The sequence below is a fragment of the Gigantopelta aegis genome, chromosome 1 (genome assembly GCF_016097555.1).
Source record: "Gigantopelta aegis isolate Gae_Host chromosome 1, Gae_host_genome, whole genome shotgun sequence".
NCBI lineage: Eukaryota > Metazoa > Mollusca > Gastropoda > Neomphalida > Peltospiridae > Gigantopelta > Gigantopelta aegis.
In genome coordinates, this window is record NC_054699.1 from 32,153,471 (window position 1) to 32,174,067 (window position 20,597).

At 38.2% G+C, this 20,597-nt stretch overlaps 1 protein-coding gene and 1 long non-coding RNA gene across 2 annotated transcripts in view; one reads left to right on the forward strand and one right to left on the reverse strand.

Annotated features, from left to right (window-relative positions):
* Nucleotides 1-20,597, reverse strand: part of LOC121373809 (low-density lipoprotein receptor-related protein 4-like) — a 65,514-nt gene that overhangs the window by 13,836 nt on the left and 31,081 nt on the right. Inside the window, exons 10-17 of the mRNA XM_041500588.1 lie at nt 20,024-20,177; nt 18,360-18,479; nt 14,222-14,458; nt 12,539-12,710; nt 6,949-7,079; nt 5,414-5,570; nt 4,242-4,351; nt 1,292-1,414 (exon numbers count right to left, since the gene is read on the reverse strand). Coding sequence (XP_041356522.1) covers nt 1,292-1,414; nt 4,242-4,351; nt 5,414-5,570; nt 6,949-7,079; nt 12,539-12,710; nt 14,222-14,458; nt 18,360-18,479; nt 20,024-20,177 — 1,204 coding nt within the window. The remainder of the gene's footprint in view (nt 1-1,291; nt 1,415-4,241; nt 4,352-5,413; nt 5,571-6,948; nt 7,080-12,538; nt 12,711-14,221; nt 14,459-18,359; nt 18,480-20,023; nt 20,178-20,597) is intronic.
* On the forward strand, nt 8,733-14,481 carry LOC121373818. Its single transcript, XR_005958135.1, has 3 exons — nt 8,733-8,795; nt 9,239-9,431; nt 14,228-14,481. It is a non-coding gene; the product is annotated as an uncharacterized LOC121373818 (long non-coding RNA).

Sequence of the window (20,597 nt, forward strand, 5' to 3'; positions counted from 1 at the left end):
AGTTAAAAAAGAAACGCACTGACAGTGAATCGAACGACCAATGTGACAAAACACAGCGCGTCTCTGCTGGCAGGAGACGATATTATAGAACATGTTCTATGTTTTGACAGCGCTGGACTGACCAGACTCATCTCAGCTTCTACGATTTTGGTTTGGGGCTGGAAACAGATATAGCTCAAAACGTACTGCAGACACTTGAATTGTTTTTTAATGTCGGCTTATGATAAAGGAGTGGATACGCCATAATTTTCTAGTAGACCTACTTTTTGACAATATTAAATGTTATGGTACAACTTAATCCTATTTGATTAGCTTACTAGTATTTTATTCTGGGACAAAATCAACATTTATCTTGTAGTTTTCACTCACACTAACAATGACATTTTTCATTACTACAGGGATTATTCAAAAAGTCAATTATTTGGCATGTAAATATAAAATTCATATAAACAATATTAATTTATTAAATTGTAAACCCATACCATCTGAAATAAAGTTTTTGTGAAGTTCGGTGTAAATATATATATATATACATATATATATTTAAGAATTGAACGTGAAATTTTCTGAGTTTCATGCTAGTATGAAACGCAAAACCGCTTTACACTGTATGAATGGCGTGCCAGACACAACCACAATACTTACGTTTTATACACGCGGTTCTGTCGTCTGCCAGACACAACACTACTTACGTTTTATACACGCGGTTCTGTCGTCTGCCAGACACAACACTACTTATGTTTTATACACGCGGTTCTGTCGTCTGCCAGACACAACCACATTACTTGCGTTTTATACACGCGGTTCTGTCGTCTGCCAGACACAACCACAATACGTACGCTTTATACACGCGGTTCTGTCGTCTGCCAGACACAACCACAATACTTACATTTTACACACGTCGTTTGGCAGACACAACCACAATACGTACGCTTTATACACGGTGTGTGCCAGACACAACCACAATACATACGCTTTATACACGCGGTTCTGTCGTCTTCCAGACACAACCACAATACTTACATTTTACACACGTCGTTTGGCAGACACAACCACAATACGTACGCTTTATACACGGTGTGTGCCAGACACAACCACAATACATACACTTTATACACGCGGTTCTGTCGTCTGCCAGACACAACCACAATACTTACATTTTACACACGTCGTTTGGCAGACACAACCACAATACGTACGCTTTATACACGGTGTGTGCCAGACACAACCACAATACATACACTTTATACACGCGGTTCTGTCGTCTTCCAGACACAACCACAATACTTACATTTTATGCACGTGGTTGTGTCCTCTGCCAGATAAAAATCGTCTCTGCACTGACAGGTGTGCTGGTTGTTGGGTAGCGGCAGACACAGGTGATCACAATGGTGATACAGACACACGCTCGTACCTGTAGAAGGAAGGAAGGGAGGAAATGATTTATTTAACGACACACTCAACACATTTTAATTACGGTTATATGGAAATGTTTTATTTAACGACGCACTCAACACATTTTAATTACGGTTATGTGGCGTCAGACATATGGTTAATGACCACACAGATATTGAGAGAGGAAACCCGCTGTATCCGCTTCTTGGGCTACTCTTTTCGATTAGCAGCAAGGAATATTTTATATGCACCAACCCACAAACAATGTAGTACATACCACGGTTTTTGATATACCAGTTGTGGAGCACTGGCTGATGAAAAATAACTCAATGGGTCCACTGACGGGGATCGATCCCAGACCGACCGATCACTGGGCTACGTCCCAGCCCATATACATGTAGAAGAACCTATATACAGTAGAATCGTGCTGCCTTCATTAGAAGTCGTAGTAGTTATCGTATTTCCCAATTCACAAATTAAAGTTTTTGTTTAACTACACCACTAGAGTACACTGATTTATTAATCATCGGCTATTAAATGACAAACATTTGGTAATTTTGACATAGTCTTAGATAGGAAACCCGATAAATTTGTCCATTAGTAGAAAGGGATCTTTTATATGCACCATCTTACAGACAGGATAGCACATACCACAAATTTTGATATACCAGCCGCCCCACCGTAGTCATAGAGAAAACGCAGCTAGGGATCTTTTATATGCACTTTCCCATAAAGAGGAAAGCACATACCACGGCCTTTGACCAGCTGTGGTGCAGTAGTTGGAAGGAGAAAAAAAACCCCAATAAGTTGAATGGATCCACCGAGGTGGTTCGATCCTGCGACGCAAGGACCTCAATACTTTAAAGATGATGAGCTGTTTTGTCTCTTTTGGAATTAAACGTGTACTCTTGAACATTTTAGTCAAACATGATTACTTTGTGGAAACAATGATTCCTTAAAAATATTAGTTAAAAAGAGTTAAAAATCCACTGAGTGTGCGTGCGTGTATGCATGCTTGCTTGTCTTCCTTTTTTGTTCGTCCGTCCATCTGTCTGTCTGTCATTTCGCCTGTCTGAATGTCTGTCTTCTTGCATAGATGTACGAACCTTTTTATTTGTCATGTCACTGACATTTTACACACATTTTGTAATGATACGGTTAAACCAAAACAGTACCATGGAAAAAAATAATAATAATAAAAAAATAAAAAAAATAAAAATTATAAAAAAAACGTGCAGTTTTGTTTCAGATTTGCTGTCTATTTTGTTCTACGATATCTGGATCTCTAAATTAAACACATAATTACACCAATTTTCTTTGTTCCACATAAATAGGAGATCAATTGTTTTATAATATGGGTCTGTGGGTGGTTACTGTGTCCGTTTTGTAAACAATGAACGCTGCCTATCCTCAGTAGCTTGGCGTTCTCTCGGTCTCATCAGATGCCAATTTAGCCAGCACAGTGCAATTTTCGTGTCTGGTATCCCACCACTTATTTAACACCTCCATGCAGGAAATTCTATATCAAGAATGGCAGTTTCGCTTGTTTTTCGTTGGTCAGAAGAAACAACAATGGAGCTATCAATTTACAATTAATATTTAAATAGAGCGAATAACTTAAGTCAAAAGAGGCATATTGTTGACCGAAATATAAAAAAGAAAGTATAGTCTACCTTTGTCAAGATTGCAATGGGGTTTGGGTTTTTTGGTTGTTTGTTTGAGGGGGGTTGGGAGTTTGCGGGGTGTTTGAGTGGGTTTGTGGGGGGGGGGGGTTGTTGTTGTTTGGGTTCGGGTTTTGGGTGGTGTTGATTTTTTTTGGGGGGTTGAGGGGTTTTTGAAATATTGTTTTTATGTTAATATTACTGAACAAGTGTAAACAATTTTCTTGAAGAAAACAAACAAAAACTAAGTTCTGCTCACAGTATTAAAACGTAAATTTTGGATTCTGTTTTGCAATTGCTTTTACTGGATACTACGAAGGCCATTTTGGTTATGGAAGCATCCACATATAAATAATACAGCGTTTACTTTCCATATGTGCTAAATTTTAAAACGTCAGTTAAATGGATTTATTTCCGCGGTGTATTATGGTAAAAGTATTAGTTGCCTGTTTTAAAGGTAGTTGGGGGGTTTTCTCAAAATTTAATCATAAAACACTTTCATTGGTGCTTGAATAGAGAATAGAGAAACTTAACATTATTAATGTTCTGCTGCAGAGTATTAGGGTTTTGTCGTTCAGATTTAACATAGATACGATTTAACAGAAAAACAAATTACATTTAACAAGACCGGTGTTCCTGTCTGTCTAAGTTTGGCCCTATTCCTGATTAAAAGAATCCTTCATACGGGTCCATGTGGGACAGGGCTATTCCACCCGATGGTACAATATTATGTACCCAAGGGTGGAATAGCCCTGTCCCACATGGATACATAATGGAGGATTATTTTTCTCCCATCCAGTAGATGAAAAACACGCATCTGTGGGAAAACGTGCAAAACCTACATTTTTTATTTTTTATCTTACAATAAAATAATCATAACCATTGAAAAGATCATACCCAAAAATGGTTTATACTAAAAGTATAAACTGAAAATAATAGTAAACTTTCATTATGACAACAGGTTTCCTTGTTTGTATGAAATATAAAAAGCATTTCTTGCGTTATTTTGCCGTTTATGTGACGTCACCCAATGTCAATATCAGCTCAAACAATAGAAGTCACGTGGTCATGCAAGACCGAGTTATTCCGCATGGGCTGACGTCATGGAATACGCCTGTCTTGCTAGGGATGGGAAAATACAGCGGTATCAGCAGATATAAATGAATGCATTTCTATAATACATACCAACAATGACTTCGCTTCCATTAAAGCCATGTATTCCATATAATTTGGTAAATGATTCTGTTCCAAACGGTTCCAAAGGACCACCATTCTTATTCATTCGCGAAATGTACCTGAAACAAAAACAAATGCTGCTATTCCATAGTCCGTTCCACACGGAACGCCTTTGTTCATACAATGGAATTTACCAGAAGTTACTCATTTCAGAACCGATTGATTTCCAAAACACTTTTACTTTTCTTCTTACATCAAACCAAACTGAAATTATTTACCAAAAAAACATTTTAATAGAATGATGGGACGAACGATAGACAACATTAATGCTAGGTTCAGACTGCCAACTGCCAACAGAAAGTTGGCCAACTCGACGGTTTCGTTGTAACTTCCAACTCCCGATTTATGACGGGGACGCCCAGATTAACAACTAATGGGTTATACTATTTGATATTTAAAGGGACAATCCTGAATTTACTGCATTGTAAGGTGTTTCCGACTAATAAAATATTTCTACGATTAAACTTACATATTAAATATATTTTCTTGTTTAGAATATCAATGTCTGTATATTCAACGTGTTTCTGGTCGTCTTAGTATTTGTAAGAAGCCCAAACTGGATTTTGTCTTCAAATAATTTCGTACGAACGAAAAAAAACACTATTTTAGGAAATAAAATGAAATTTAAGAAGTACAAATATTAGAACGATCAGAAACACGTTTAATATACAGTCACTAATATTTTATGCAAAAAAATATATTTGATATGTAATTACAATCGTTAAAAAGTCTCTGTTAGTCGATAACATCTTTAAAATGGCAACAAACTCAGGAATGTCCCTTTAAAGTTTGTTTTCTTTAACGACACCACTAGAGCATATTGATTTATCGATCATCGGCTGTTGGATGTCAAACATTTGGTCATTTTTACACATAGTCTTAGAGAGGAAACCCTCTGTATTTTTTCGATTAGTAGCAAGATATCGTATATATGCTCCATCCCTCAGACAGGATAGAACAATCATACCGCAGCCTTTGATATACCAGTCGTGGAACACTGGCTATAACGAGTAATTTTAATTGATACAAACACTAAAAGGACTCGAAATAAGTAATTTAAAATAACTTAAAGAAAACTGAATTAATATTTGCGTTCCTCTCGATGTCCAGTATGTAATTACGTTTTCTTCCAGTCTGTGACGTAGAGATAGTTCCCCATTTGAGTCAGTCCAAAATAGTGAGCCGTCTCCTCCTTAATCAGCACTTGATGATTATGTCCGTCAAGGGAGATCACTTCGATTGTGTTAGTCTGCGCATCCGCCCAGTACAACTTCCGTTCTAGATAAAAAGAAACATTGTAATTTTTAACAGAGGTGGATCCAGGAGAGGTCCAGGGGACCCGCCCCCTCCCCCCCCCCCCCAACAAAAACACACAACAAAATAACAAAAACAAAAAAAAATCTTATAAAATACTAGCATAGTATATATTAAGTAGATTTAACATTTAGAAAAAAAACACTGTAATGTTTATTTAAAACATCATTTCCCTACCATTTCCATTGTAAAAGTGATACAGTTCAGAATTTGGCATTTTCATAATACAATTCTGTAACAGAACAATTATCGATGTCACATACTGGTCACAGGACGGGCGTGCCTGAACCTAAATGGATATGAGCGTGTATGCAGACGGGCTGAGTAAATCAGAACTTATAGGATATTAAACGAGCTTCCACTTCGTATTATGTTTATGTCCCTAGTGAAATAAGTTTCAATTGTTACGAGTTTTAGCGAGTGATAATGAACATTATTTCACAAGGGACATAAATATGATATGAAATGGATGCTCATTTAATATTCCATAATCGATTTTAATTTATATTACTCAACTCGTTTGGTTGACGTTCCAGTAATGTTGTAGTGCGCCAATCGATGACGTAGAAGTTTTACGTCAAGTAGGACGTATCATTTTGATATGTACCAAGATATTTGAATCCATATGGGTAATAATATATGTTACTTCTCTACTTTGAATTGTGGGTGGTCTTACAATATAATTCAATATTTTACATCAGTAATAAGTACATTAAGATTTCATTTCATTTCTTCTTCTCTTTTTTCTTCTTCTGTCCTCTTTCTTATTCTTATTCTTCTTCCTCTTCTTCGAATTCCCATGAGCAAAATTTAATGTGCGTTGAACAGCGGTTTTAGTAAGGAAGGTGGAGGCTGGCTTTTGGCCGAATTAAACAAAAATGCCCGAATGTGGAACAGCTATATAGCCCATAAGGTTGCACACGAATCACTACGCATTTTAATATGGGTTACAATTAATTTTTTAGGATAGAACGATGGAAATACATGGTAAAAAGGCCTCAGGTTAGCACAATTTCCCCGAATATCTGTATTATTTTTGCCCAAATGTGAGGTTTAGCTTCAACACTGGGTGGGCAGTTGCTCTCCCCCCCCCCCCCCCCCCACCCCACCCCACCCCACCCCTCTGTCTCGTACGTTTATGTATCTACAAGTAGTTTAGCTCCAGCTCCTCCAATCCATATTAGTGTCGCCTCTACCCCTTGACCAATCCAAATTGGGTGACCCTACCAGGGGCTGGAGCTTCCACTGATAAAGCTCTCTGGGTCACTGAGACAATCTAGCTACCTCAGTACAACAAGGAATGGACCGTTGGGATAAAACATCTTTAAAAAAGATAGCCTACCTTTATTATCTAGAGCTAATCCGTTGGGCCAGGAATTGTTGTTCAGTTGGACCAGGGTGGTTCGGTCACTGCCGTCCATTCTAGCGCACTCTATACGAGCTGAGTAGCCCCAGTCTGTCCAGTACATGCGCCTGAAAGAACACTATGTTAATGCCAGGGTGTTGTTGGAAGATTTTATTTTCATAGGAGAAGTATGTGTTCCATGTGTTCAGTTTTATTATTCCTGCATAGATACATGAGTTTTAGTTAAAGGGACATTCCTGAGTTTACTGCAGTTTTTAAAATGTTATCGACTAACAGAGACTTTTTAACGATTGTAATTACATTACATTATTTTTCTACATAATATAACTTTTTAATGATTGTAATTACATTACATTACATTACATTACATTATTTTTCTACATAATATAATAGTGGCTGTATATTACACGTGTTTCTGATCGTTCTAATATTTGTACTAGATTAAATTTCATTTTATTTCCTAATATATTTTTTTTTGGTATGTACGATATTATTTTAACACAAAAACCAGTTTAGGCTTCTTACAAATATTAAGACGACCAGAAACACATTGAATATACAGACACTGATATTCTGAAGAAGAAAATATATTTAATATGTAAGTTTAATCGTAGGGATATTTTATTAGTCGGAAACATCTTACAATGCAGCAAACTCAGGAATGTCCCTTTAATGTCGTTAATGGAAAACGTCAATACTCCAAGTGAATTTAAATCATTAAGGCATTGTCTAACAGTCTTAAAGTCGCAGATCCTAGTTTCAACCGATGAAAATGGACACTAAGTTTAGTTAATCTACAAACCTGTAACATATTCAGATAAAGTTAAAATAAAGTGAACAAGAGTTTGCGACGTTGGTAGAGGAAATACCCTTAAAACTAGATGCAAGCTCGTCTCCATAATTGTTATTTCTCAGATGCACGTGCGTTTTTAAAAAATAATATGAAAAAAGTATTTTGTAATATTACAAACACCAGAATGACAAGAAACACTTCGGATGTACGGAAATGGATATTCTAAACAATAAAATCTAAGTAATATATGATTTCAGTTATGAAAATCGGCTCTAATAGTGAACAATACACCGTAGTTGTTAAAACCTACGGTCTGTCGCTTTAATATCTCACCTGAGTGTGAGGGCTTGGGATATGTTTGGGGTGTCAGCCAATCCCAGTAGGCTATTGCTTGTTTTTCATTTGACAGTAAATATATATACTCTTCAAAAAAAGTAGGGGAACTCTAATAAGAATTTACAATTGCCAAAATTATAAGGTATGTTAGCTGTGGGGAATGGTTATAATATGATAATAGTGAATTAATTGGGCAAACGTTACAACCGGTAGTTCAGTATTACAGTACATTTTATGACCACCAAAGATCTTGAAGGACGATTGGGGTCAGAAGTGAAATTTGAAAGTTGATGTTTTTTATCAGTAAATCGCAAATTCAAACAATGAAAATGACTAAAAACCCATTCTCATTCGAGCTAACAATGCGACAAGATGTCTCCTCCGACTGTACTCTCGCGTTACCCCCCCCCCCCCCCCCCCCCACACACACACACACACACACACTTGCTTGCAAGTTACGGAAGAGTGTTGGAGTACCGGGTCGCATACACCTTGTCACGGGCTTCCGTGACTTTGGTGTATGGCGACCCGGTCTCTTTGAAGAGGATGAGTAGGAAGTGGAAACGTGCGCCAGGAGCGGCACGTGGGGGAACCAAACCTGGCGGTTCCTTCCGCGATGAAGCTCATGGGCGGACATCTCAACGCGGACTGGAGACCACTGAGGGACGGCAGCCAGTTCGAGCTACATAACAAGGTGTTTAGCGGCTTCCACGGAGTAGTTGTTACGCACACACCGGCCTCGGTGGCGTCGTGGTTAGGCCATCGGTTTACAGGCTGGTAGGTACTGGGTTCGGAACCCAGTCGAGGCATGGGATTTTTAATCCAGATACCGACTCCAAACCCTGAGTGAGTGCTCCGCAAGGCTCAATGGGTAGGTGTAAACCACTTGCACCGACCAGTGATCCATAACTAGTTCAACAAAGGCCATGGTTTGTGCTATCCTGCCTGTGGGAAGCGCAAATAAAAGATCCCTTGCTGCTATTCGGAAAGAGTAGCCCATGTAGTGGCGACAGCGGGTTTCCTTTCAAAATCGGTGTGGTCCTTAACCATATGTCTGATGCCATAAAACCGTAAATAAAATGTGTTGAGTGCGTCGTTAAATAAAACATTTCTTCTTTTTTTGTTGTTACGCACAAGAGGGACCGGACCTACAGACAAGCCATCTTGTTCCCGAAGATCGACAACAAGTCTCTTCACAAGATGATCAAAGTTGTCTGCGGCTCCGACTACTCCATTGTAGTTCGGACTTTGCGGCAACGTTAACATCTGCTGCCGACCCTCAGCGAATGTCCAACGTCACCGACGCAATAGCCAACCTTTCCTAGGACAGGTAACCTCCTTCTTTTTTTTTCTTGGGGTGGGGGGGGGGGGGGGGGTGGGGGGGGTGTTTGTTGGACTTTAAATTTTTCGGCCGCGACTCAAAATTCTTATGTTTATTTTTTTGTAAACAGTTCAACGCACTTTATTTTGGCGCCCGTTCAGTTGCTCAAATCATCTTAAAACCTTTTTGGCCGAGCATTCAAAAATACTTTTGGATTCAATTTCTCAGTACAGACATGTAGGATCAGCAGGTTTTTCACTTTAGGGCTTAGGTCTTTGACCGACCACTAATTTTTTTATTCCAAATTCTACCCACCTCAAACTTATCCCACCCCCCACCCCCACCCTCACCCCCATCCTGGTCCTGACTTAGTCACTGGTGAAAGTCAGAGATTAAGCCCGTGACAGGCGTGCGTGAAGCTTTCGTGGCATATACGCACGTTAAACACTTACCAGACCCGACCCGACTAAAAACAAAACAATAACAAATGTATGATCAACAGAATGAAAAAGATTGACAGAAATAATGTTCCACAGTGATTAATCGACCACCCTGAAATTGTCAAAATCGAGAATGACACCCCACGCACGTGTACGGGACAACTGCGTGATGCACGTGTAAACTATGGAATGTGTTTTTCGATGTGTTGATAAACAGCCAGGACCCATATTCACAAAATATCGTAAGCCTAGTTTTACACGTAAACGTAAATCTACGACTGAAGAGTTATTCACGAAACAACGAAATCGTAAGTTACGTGTAAAGTTGGACGTAAATATAACAGTGCCTAGGGTTGCAACTAACGCTGCACGTAAGTTGTGTACATATAATAAATCAAGCACGATCGCCGTTATTTACTATTATTTACGGAAACTAGCAGCATTTCCAATAAATGAAGCAGTTTGCTATGGCGAACGCCCACGGATTGAACATATTTTTGTTCGTGATCGAACGGATGTTTTCGACTTGGCCAATTTCTCCTGAGTTATCTTTTCCCTTTTAAGAAATGTCCTCAAGTTCGTACCAAAACGCGGATCCCCACCAATACCAAAATGCCATGGTTCACTGTTCGCAATGTTATTGTTAGCAGACGACAAACAAAATTGCGTTTTGCGCATTTGTTATTTACCCAGTAGCCATCGTTTCTAATGTGTTTTTATTAATTACTCCAGTGAGAATGTTAAATCGTAGATTTACGTCCAACTAAGTTACGTTTATATTTACGACCATCTTTGGGAATAAGGTGCTTCTTGCACGTAAACGTAAATCTACGGCACACGTAAGTGCTAGTCGTAGACGTAAATTTACACTTTTTTGTGAATATGGGTCCTGAACGTTCTTTAGGCGTAAAAAAAAACAAATTGTGTGTTTCCGGTTTCCCGACCGACCCTAATTTTACGCTGCGACCCCCCAAAAAACACAAAACAAAAAAAAAAAAAAAAAAACAACAACCAACAACCAACATCTACCGCGATTTTTGCAGACAGGTTATATGCAGTATGTCAAGAACACGGTTTTTAAAAAAAAAAAAAAAAAAAAAAAAAAAAAAAAAAAAATTCCTACCTACCTACCCTATTTTTTCCAGAGATGAAACCTGAAACACACATATATATTTTGTTTTGGCCTTACTAGGATGTCTGTGGTCAAAACGTATGTTCTGTCTAATAGTTGATATTAACATTGATATTTCAGGTCCCCCTACTTTTTTTGAAGAGTATAGTTTAAACCAAATGTGATTAATTAGCATCATCGGTAGTAATATTCCAGCTACTAGGTTAGTTTAATCTTACTCCTTTCTACCTCATGTCGCTAATATCACTTTAGTTCAATCTTTCAATCAATGTTATGTCGTGTATTAGGTACCAGGGGCTGGATGTAGCCCAGTGGTAAAGCGCTCGCTTTATGCGCAGTCGGTTTGGGATCGGTCCTCGTCGGAGGGCCCATTGGGCTATTTCTTTTCCCAGCCAGTGCACCACGACTGGTATAGTAAGGGCCGTGGTATGTCCTATGATGTCTGCAGAATGATGCATATCAAATATGCCTTCCTACTAATGTAGAAAATTTCCTGTCCTGTATTGTGCCCATGACAGGCGTGCGCTACAACAGCTTGTTCTGAATGTGCACGTAAAACCCTATGACATGACATGACATAATGTAAAAATGTTGCGGGTTTCCTCTCTAAGACTATATGTAAAAAGTACCAAATGTTTGACATCCAATAGCCGATGATTAATAAATCAATGTGCTCTAGTGGTGTCGTTAAACAAAACAACCTTTAACTTCAATTAGATACCAGATGTGAGTTCAGTATTAGGTTTGTTCTTTTTGGGGGTTTGCGTCATGTTTTTATTGAAGTGGGGTTTGGGTTATTTTGGCGTGTGTTTTTGTATGATTCGTATATGTAACTAAATGAATGTATTTAAAGGGACATTCCCGAGTTTGCTGCAATTTTTAAGATGTGATCGACTAACAGCGACTTTTTAACGATTGTAATTACATATCAAATATATTTTCTGCTTAAAATGTTAGTGGCTGTATATTAAACGTGTTTCTGATCGTTCTAATATTTGTACTAGGTTAAATTTATTTTTATTTCCTAAAATATATATTTTTCGTACGTATGGAATTATTTGAAGACAAAATCCAGTTTGGGCTTCTTACAAATATTAAGACGACCAGAAAGACATTGAATATACAGACACTGATATTCTAAATAAGTTTAATCGTTGAAATATTTTATTAATCGGAAACATCTTACAATGCAGCAAACTCAGGAATGTCCCTTTAAGCAGACTAGCATATCATAATAAAAATAACAAAGGTATTCTCTCATTCTCTATTCTCTCAGGTATATAGGACAGAATTATCCCATGAAACAAACGTATTAAAGAAATTTCTTCATCACATAGAAATAATTGTTTATCACGAAAATGAATAACACAAAAAATAAATAAAGATAACAAATAAAATATATATAATATTATATAGTTTTAATCTACCGAAATTCGAATCACATAAAATTATAGTTATATAATTTTACTGAAAAATATGGCATGCCAACATTTGTTTTTTCAAAATCATATATCTCTGCAAGGTTTCCTATTTTAATAACAAACCCTTCGATTGGTGACAAGACGATGGCTCGTGGTTCATCCATCGATTCGTTAATTAGAACTCGGTTGTTTTCGTAATCGTTGAGGGAGACAACTCCGATCAAATCGCGACCCGAGTCGGTGTAGTAGATCAGTCTGTTGATGTAGTCCACGGCTAAACCATCAACCACGGACTCTGATAAGTAAAATCAAATTCTTGTTTTAAAATACCATTTCCATAATATAAATATTGATATACATGCATCTCTGAGTCTCTCTCTCGCTTATTCTTTCTGTTTTTCCATCTCTGTATTATTATCTCTTTCTAATTATCTCTTTTTAATTATCTGTCTCTGTTTGTTTCTCGCTATCCGCTTGGGGGTTTCTTCCTCACCCTACCCTCCCTCTCTCTCTCTCTCTCTCTCTCTCTCTCTCTCTCTCTCTCTCTCTCTCTCTCTCTCTCTCTCTCTCTCTCTCTCTCTCTCTCTCTCTCTCTCTCTCTCTCTCTCTCTCTCACATCTCCTGCGTGTGCTGTAACGTCACCGTGGTGCAGGGGTGTAACATTCTCTTTGAGAATGGCCAATACAGCACAAATCCCCTTGTTTTCTTCGGGATACAATTGAAATTTTGAGTAAAAGTTAGTATCTATCTGTGATATTTGTATTTTTGCACAGTTCTTTATACTGTTTTTATTTAAATCTTGAATTTTTATATTGATGTTGATCATCACTTTATTTGTTTGCATTACCATAGTTTGACACCCAATAGCTGATGTATTTTTCGTGCTGGGGTGTCGTTAAACATTCATTGATGCATTCATTCACTCACACACACACACACACACGCACACACACACACACACACACTGTTTCTCTATCTCTCTCTTCTGAGACAGAGGTTGGTTATATAACAAAGCTGTTGTTAAATATCATGTTTATATATTGTAATTGAAATTAAAATTGAATAATTACATTAGCATCGTCATTGTTGTCATCGTTATCATCATCACGATCATCATCATCATTATAATGGTGGCCCGGAATGTTCTTACCTATTATCAGTAAGTTACTGTAACCAATGTCGTGTTACTGTCATGTTACTGTCATGTTACTGTTGTTCATACACACTGCCCTGGACACATACTTCAGCTATCTGAACTGTCTGTCCAGAACAGTGAGTTGGTGGTTAAACGTTAGTGGCAAAACATTCACAATAGTGGCTCTATGTACACCTCTTACACTGGGCTCTTAAAGGCATACTGTCACGGATTTAAATACCTTATTTCTCTAAAAATGAATAGAAAATAAAAATTGCATTAATTGTTGGAAACCAAATCTAGCTACTGCATCACCTTAACTGAATCATGACGGAGTGAAATTCATGTCAACCCTCTCGGCAATTTTAGTTTTTGGATTATTGACCACTGCCATAATTCAATTATTTTTTGTACAAAATATTATTAATAAGTGGAGTATGGTGGTTATAAATGTGGTTGAATAAAGTACATTTAGGGACAAATCGAATTATTTTTATTCAAGTAATACTGTATTAGGCCATTAAATAGGTCCTTGGTCTGTGACAATATGCCTTTAAACTTTATTCTAGGCGGCAGCCTGTACTGTCAAACGAACTCAGAACCTGCCAACCTTACGTCCAATGATTTAACCCCAACACCACCGATATCTGTTATGGAAATATAATATTTACTTTCAGGTAGTCGCACAATAACATCATGGAAGTCGCCGACAAGATTTGCAGTTTTAATGATGTGAGCCTCGTTATCAGACCAGAAGACGCGCTGCATCACGGGATCGAAATCGACCGCGATGGGTGAATGGCGGATCGAGTGATGTATGGCGTGCACTACACCGTTGAGCCCATTCACTTGAAAAACCTGCCGCTGGTAGGCGTCTGTCACCAAAAGAAAGTAGTCCTGCACAAGACCTGAAATAAAAAATAAATAAATGGATATGCAGTGATATTTAATTTATTTCAACTTATTTTCTTGCTTATATCCAATTAAGGTTCAAGCACGCTGTCCTGGGCACACATCTCAGCTATCTGGTTAGTGAGAGAGAAGAGGGTGTAGTGGCCTTACACCTACACATTGAGTCATTAAAACTCGATCTGGGTGGGAGCCGGTACCGGGCTGCGAACCCTGTATCTACCAGCCTTATGTACGATGGCTTAACCACGACGTCGCTGATGCAGATTCACTAACAAGGTCAAAGGAAGTGACCAGGGCGGACATGCCTGAATCTGCATATAAGCATGGTAAAACTGTTTAGACTTGGATTGGTCTAAAAACAAATTCACCTACTCTATGTTATTTTAACCTTAAGTAAATTTCAGGAAGGAAGGAAATGTTTTAGTTAACGATGCACTCAACACATTTTATTTACGGTAATATGGCGTCAGACATATGGTTAAGGACCACACAGATATTGAGAGAGGAAATCCGCTGTCGCCACTTCATGGGCTACTCTTTTCGATTAGCAGCAATGGATCTTTCATATGCACCATCCCATAGACAGGATAGCACATACCACGGCCTTTGATGTACCAGTCGTGGTGCACTGGCTGGAGCGAGAAATAGCCCAATGGGCCCACTGACGGAGGACGTCTTTTTTTATCCTAGTATAAAAAAAATAAAAAAATAACCTACGACTTATTCCCCGTACTATAGAGGATGTGATCCTCCATAAGCGTATGCTCTAATACGGAACCGGACAAAAGAATACTGGTTCCGAGTACACAATTGCAAATGCACCCGGGGGAAGCTGAACAAAAGAATATCGGCCTCCCCTACCCAAACCCCAAATACTTGCTGCTGGTGTAACTTGTACTTGCTGACACTAAAAGGAGGACACGAAGGACCCCGTCAACAAACATCAAGCCGACCAACCCGGAACAGCTGCCTTGTCTACCAGTGCCAAATACACAATTGCACGAGTCTCCCCTGGGTTGTCATGCCACGACCAGAAGCGGTCCTTATAAGGGCCCTATGGGCAACCTAGGGAGACAACCAGCGACATAAAGGTCTATAATTAACGAGCTACTCTCGATTCACTAATATCAAAACCTATGCTAGCTCAGCCATTTACCTTTCGACTGACCGTTCAAAATTGCGCCAAACTTCCTCAATCAAAATTGCGCACCACTTTCTCTTTCGCATTAACGGCTCCATTCAAAATTCCATAGCACCACCATCACCCCCACCCGCCTGCTACCGATTCGGTTGGGCTGTTGGTGCCCCCTTGCACCTGCCAGTGCAGGCGGTCCCTCCTCTCCGTGCCCACGACAGGCGTGCGCTACAACAGCTTGTTCTGAATGTGCACGTAAAACCCTATGACATGACATAAGCGTACGAGACAGGGGAACGGGCAATTGCCTCCTAGTGCCGGAGAAAAACCTCAAATTCGGGCAAAAATTATAGAGAGATTCGGACAAAATTTGCTAACCTGAGACATTTTTATGTATTATTTCTGTCATTCTACCAGCAAAATTATTTGTAATCCATGAAAAAATGGCACAGTGATTCATTTGCAACCCTATATAGCTATTTTGGTAGCAATACATTTATGTTGTTATTCAGATTCGGGCATTTTTGTTTAATTGGGGCCAAAACCAGCCTCTGTACCCCTACAAAAATGGATGCCCGCACGTCTATGCCCCCTCCCCCTCCCACACACACATACGAATCTCACGCCAGAAATCGTTCCTACGAGCCTGGATTTTATGTTAAACTTAAATAGGTTTTATTTTAAAATTAAATTGATTTTATTTTAAACATAAGTGGATTTAAGCGAGCTACTCTAAATCTGTCTTAAATAGTTTTAATAGCCACGTGGGTTCACCTAAAATATCCACCCACATTTCACAGTTGGGCTTCAAGAATAGAATTGCATTGTCTCCTTATCACAGAATATGGATCACATATGGACAAAAGAAAAGGTAAAACAATGATAAAAATGTATCTACATTTTCTCCATTAGGAATGACCGCCGGGGTAATAAACAGAGAATAACTGGTTACTGTCTTAAGTCGTGCGCTACAACAGCTTGCTCTGAATGTGCACATTAACACTGTCTTAATATGTCGGCTTTATCATGCGAAGGTTAGAATGGCCATTCGTCATACAGAACAGAACAGAACAGAACTTTATTACGCTCAGGCCGTTACACAACGGCATATGAGGAACACGATATATAAACTGTAGTGACAAGATAGAGTTTACAGGAGACAAAAGAACAATGGTATTAATACAAATGCAATACAGTAATAGACACAATAGTATAATACAAATACAATAGAATAATAAAGGCAATAATAAAATACAATTAGAATAAAGTAATGTAATGTCACATTATTTTAATTACTACCAAAATGTGCTAATCAGACGCGCACACATATATATGTATACTTGGATAGTGATAGACATTGTAAATAATTATAGGCCAGAGTTCTTTTAGGGTTTACTGCATTTAACAATAATTTCTTTTATTAATTTACATAATTTCTTGAGAATACCTATTTTGCTATTCGTCAATAGTGAAATTCGTCTCCAATGTCATTATTGTTACATAATGTGCACGTTCGATCTTCTACTGGGGTGTTGTTCCAGCGTCCTATTTCGATTGGTAAGTAATGGTTAGATGTTCTAAATTTGAGTAATATAGCCCAAAATGTTTGTGGTAATATCATAAGATATTTTTTCTAATCTAAGGTTTTCTTTAAATATAGTGTACGTTTTACCTCTTGATGATACAGCTATGTTACTATTCCATTGTTGTAAATACTGGTCGTTTAGTCTTAAACCGATAACTTAAGACAGTAACCAGTAACCGGTTATTTTATTTGTCCAGCAAGCATATATAATTTGAAAAATTTATGACATTAACAATTTTATTACACGCTACCATTGTCTAGGATACTGGGCTCACACCTACTATATATAAATAATTTATTTCTTACTTTTAAAACGAACATTGTCTTCGAAACGTTTTTAAAAAATGAAAACCATCAACTGGTAAAAAAAAAGTAGTATTTAAGAATACAACATTCTTTTGCCGGTCATAACTAGTGTAAAACATAGTTCCGTCCCAAAAAGTTATATTTTTGGTCAGTGAATAAGCTGACGGGGAATGACAGGCGTGCAGCACGAATAGCCACAAGAGACAAGCACCTGCCGATATTGGAGAGACAAGGACTGGGATGTGGAGATGGACAGCGAAAGAAGTTGAAAGAGAGGAGGAGTTGCCAGATCGGGTAGAAATGAGATGGAATTCAAAGGAGTAAAAGGAATGGGCAGTGGGATAAAAAAAAAAAAAATCTATATATATATATACCGGCCTCGGTGGCGTCGTGGCAGGCCATCGGTCTACAGGCTGGTAGGTACTGGGTTCGGATCCCAGTCGAGGCATGGGATTTTTAATCCAGATACCGACTCCAAACCCGGAGCAAGGCTCAATGGGGAGGTGTAAACCACTTGCACCGACCAGTGTTCCATAACTGGTTCAACAAAGGCCATGGTTTGTGCTATCCTGCCTGTGGGAAGCGCAAATAAAAGATCCCTTGCTGCCTGTCGTAAAAGAGTAGCCTATGTGGCGACAGCGGGTTTCCTCTAAAAAAATCTGTGTGGTCCTTAACCATATGTCTGATGCCATATAACCGTAAATAAAATGTGTTGAGTGCGTCGTTAAATAAAACACTTCTTTCTTTCTATATGTATATCTATATCTATATATATAGATATATATATATATGTGTGTGTGTGTGTGTGTGTGTGTCTTGCCACTATATATACTGATTGTAAGATAAACAAATTTATGTGTATTTGTTATACCAGTTCTGCAGGAGGAATTGTCATTCATCAAATCGTATCCAAGACCACAGTGGCACCAAAACGAGTTGTCTGCCCCTGACAAACAGAGCTGTTCGCATTTACTTTCCAGACAAGCTGAATCTATTAAAATAAAGGGAATGAATGAATGAACGAGCAAATGATACGACGAACGAAAGAACAAACGAATGAATGAATGTATAATGGGCTAACGAACGTATGAATGAATGAATACTTGATTGGAAACAAATATTCATTAATCAGTTAACAGCTTAACAGGCCCTATATGATCTTAAAACAATTAAACGGGCAGTTAAAAAAAGGCAGAATCTGGACACAAGCTAAAGAAAAATGGAACTTTTAAATATTTTTCTGCAGGGCGGGACTGCCCCTAATTTTCCCCAATTAAGTACCACCACTGGTAGATAAATTATATATATATATATATATATATATATATATATATATATATATATATATATATATATATAACAATTCATATTATCCTAAACAAAAGAACACGTTAGATTGGTTTATGTTTATAAAACGTTCTAACTGTATGCCTTGAAACGCCAGAAGGGCTGTACTTGCTTTCGAAATAGAGAGTAATACATGAGTGGTCGTTAGATACTATTTATCTTACAACGAGTTGTTTTAAAATGCATCTAACGAGTAAAAGCGAGTTTGATACGTTTTTCGACAACGAGTTGTGAGATAAATGGTATCTAACAGACACAAAATGCATTATTCTATTTCCTACATATCCTTAAAAAACAGGTCTTATGTAAGTTTTAACATCTTTATCAACTAAAAGATATTTACAACCCTTTGCACTTGTAGCTGACTTACGCGTCACAGACACATGATTGCCAGGTTACCTATACGTCACAGTGTAATCGATTTCCACCGTGCTGTTTTTATTGGACGTATGGCTTTGGTGACCTGGTCATCACCTAGGAGCAGCCAGTCGTACATGTATGTCTTGAAATTGTTAACACACGTACATGTGTAAACAACTATATGTTATGATAAATAACGCATGATGTTCTCACCAATGGGTGTGTAAGAAAAATAACAACAATAACAGGGGGAGGGTAATATACTAGTAGAGTCATCGCCAGCAAAATAAAACGGGAATGGGGTTGTTTTTTTTGTGGGGCAGGGGGTCTTTTACTAAATTGAACACCTTTGTGTATTTTAGTGGAGGGAGAAGGTATCAGATTGTTTGTTTGTTTGTTGTTTTTATTTTTTTGTTTGTTGTTTACAATTAATTTCGAGTTGTTAAAGGAACAGACCCTAGTTTCAACCTGTAAAAAGTAACACTAAGTTTAGTTAATCTACAAACCTGTAACACATTTGGATAAAGTTACAAATGAGTGAAACATGAGTCTGTAGCTTTTAAATGATAAAATACCCCCTAAAAATAGACTAAAACTCGACTCTATAACTTACTTCTCAGACGCACGTGCGTTTTTATAAATATGAGAAATGCATTTTGTGATATATTAAAAACACCAGGATGACCAAAAACACTTGGAATGTACGGAAATTGATAATCTAAACGATAAAATGTAAGTAAAGTATGACTTTAGTTATCAAAAACGGCCATAATATTCAAAAATATGCCTTAGTGTTCAAAAACTAGGGTATGTCCCTTTAATACTTGCCATTGAACATGGGTTGGTTGTTTATGTCTGTTGTTATCAGATCCTGGGATATCCCGTTGGTGGGATGGATGATTCCCCGGACTTTCTCTGCCTTGTCTAACCTCGCTACATGGATTCCGTTCATTTGTTCGGTGTCCGTCCACAGAAGGAAATCCTGGAATGATGACCATAATAACACATAATCAGAGGCGGATCTAGGGGGCCCCAGAGGCCCGCACCCCCCACCCCCCTAAATTTTGTGACAGTGATATTTGTTATTATATATTAATTTTCTCTTTTTTTAAGATCATATTCCAAACCTCCCCCCAAATTCCCTTAGCATTCCGCCTCATGTCATTGCCCCCCCCCCCCACTCCCTAAATGGATTTTCTGGATCCGCCATTGGTAAAGTTCGTGCTGGTATCCGATTATGTTGTGGTAAGATCACGCTGTTCTGAATCGAACGCCTTTCGGGTGTCTTGGTGCACAACCCAGCTGATGAGATAAATAACTCAGCCGACCTGTTGCGTAATTAACCTGTCCTGTCGTGCTATCCAACTGTCTTATCAGAACAGAACGGAACACATCTTTATTT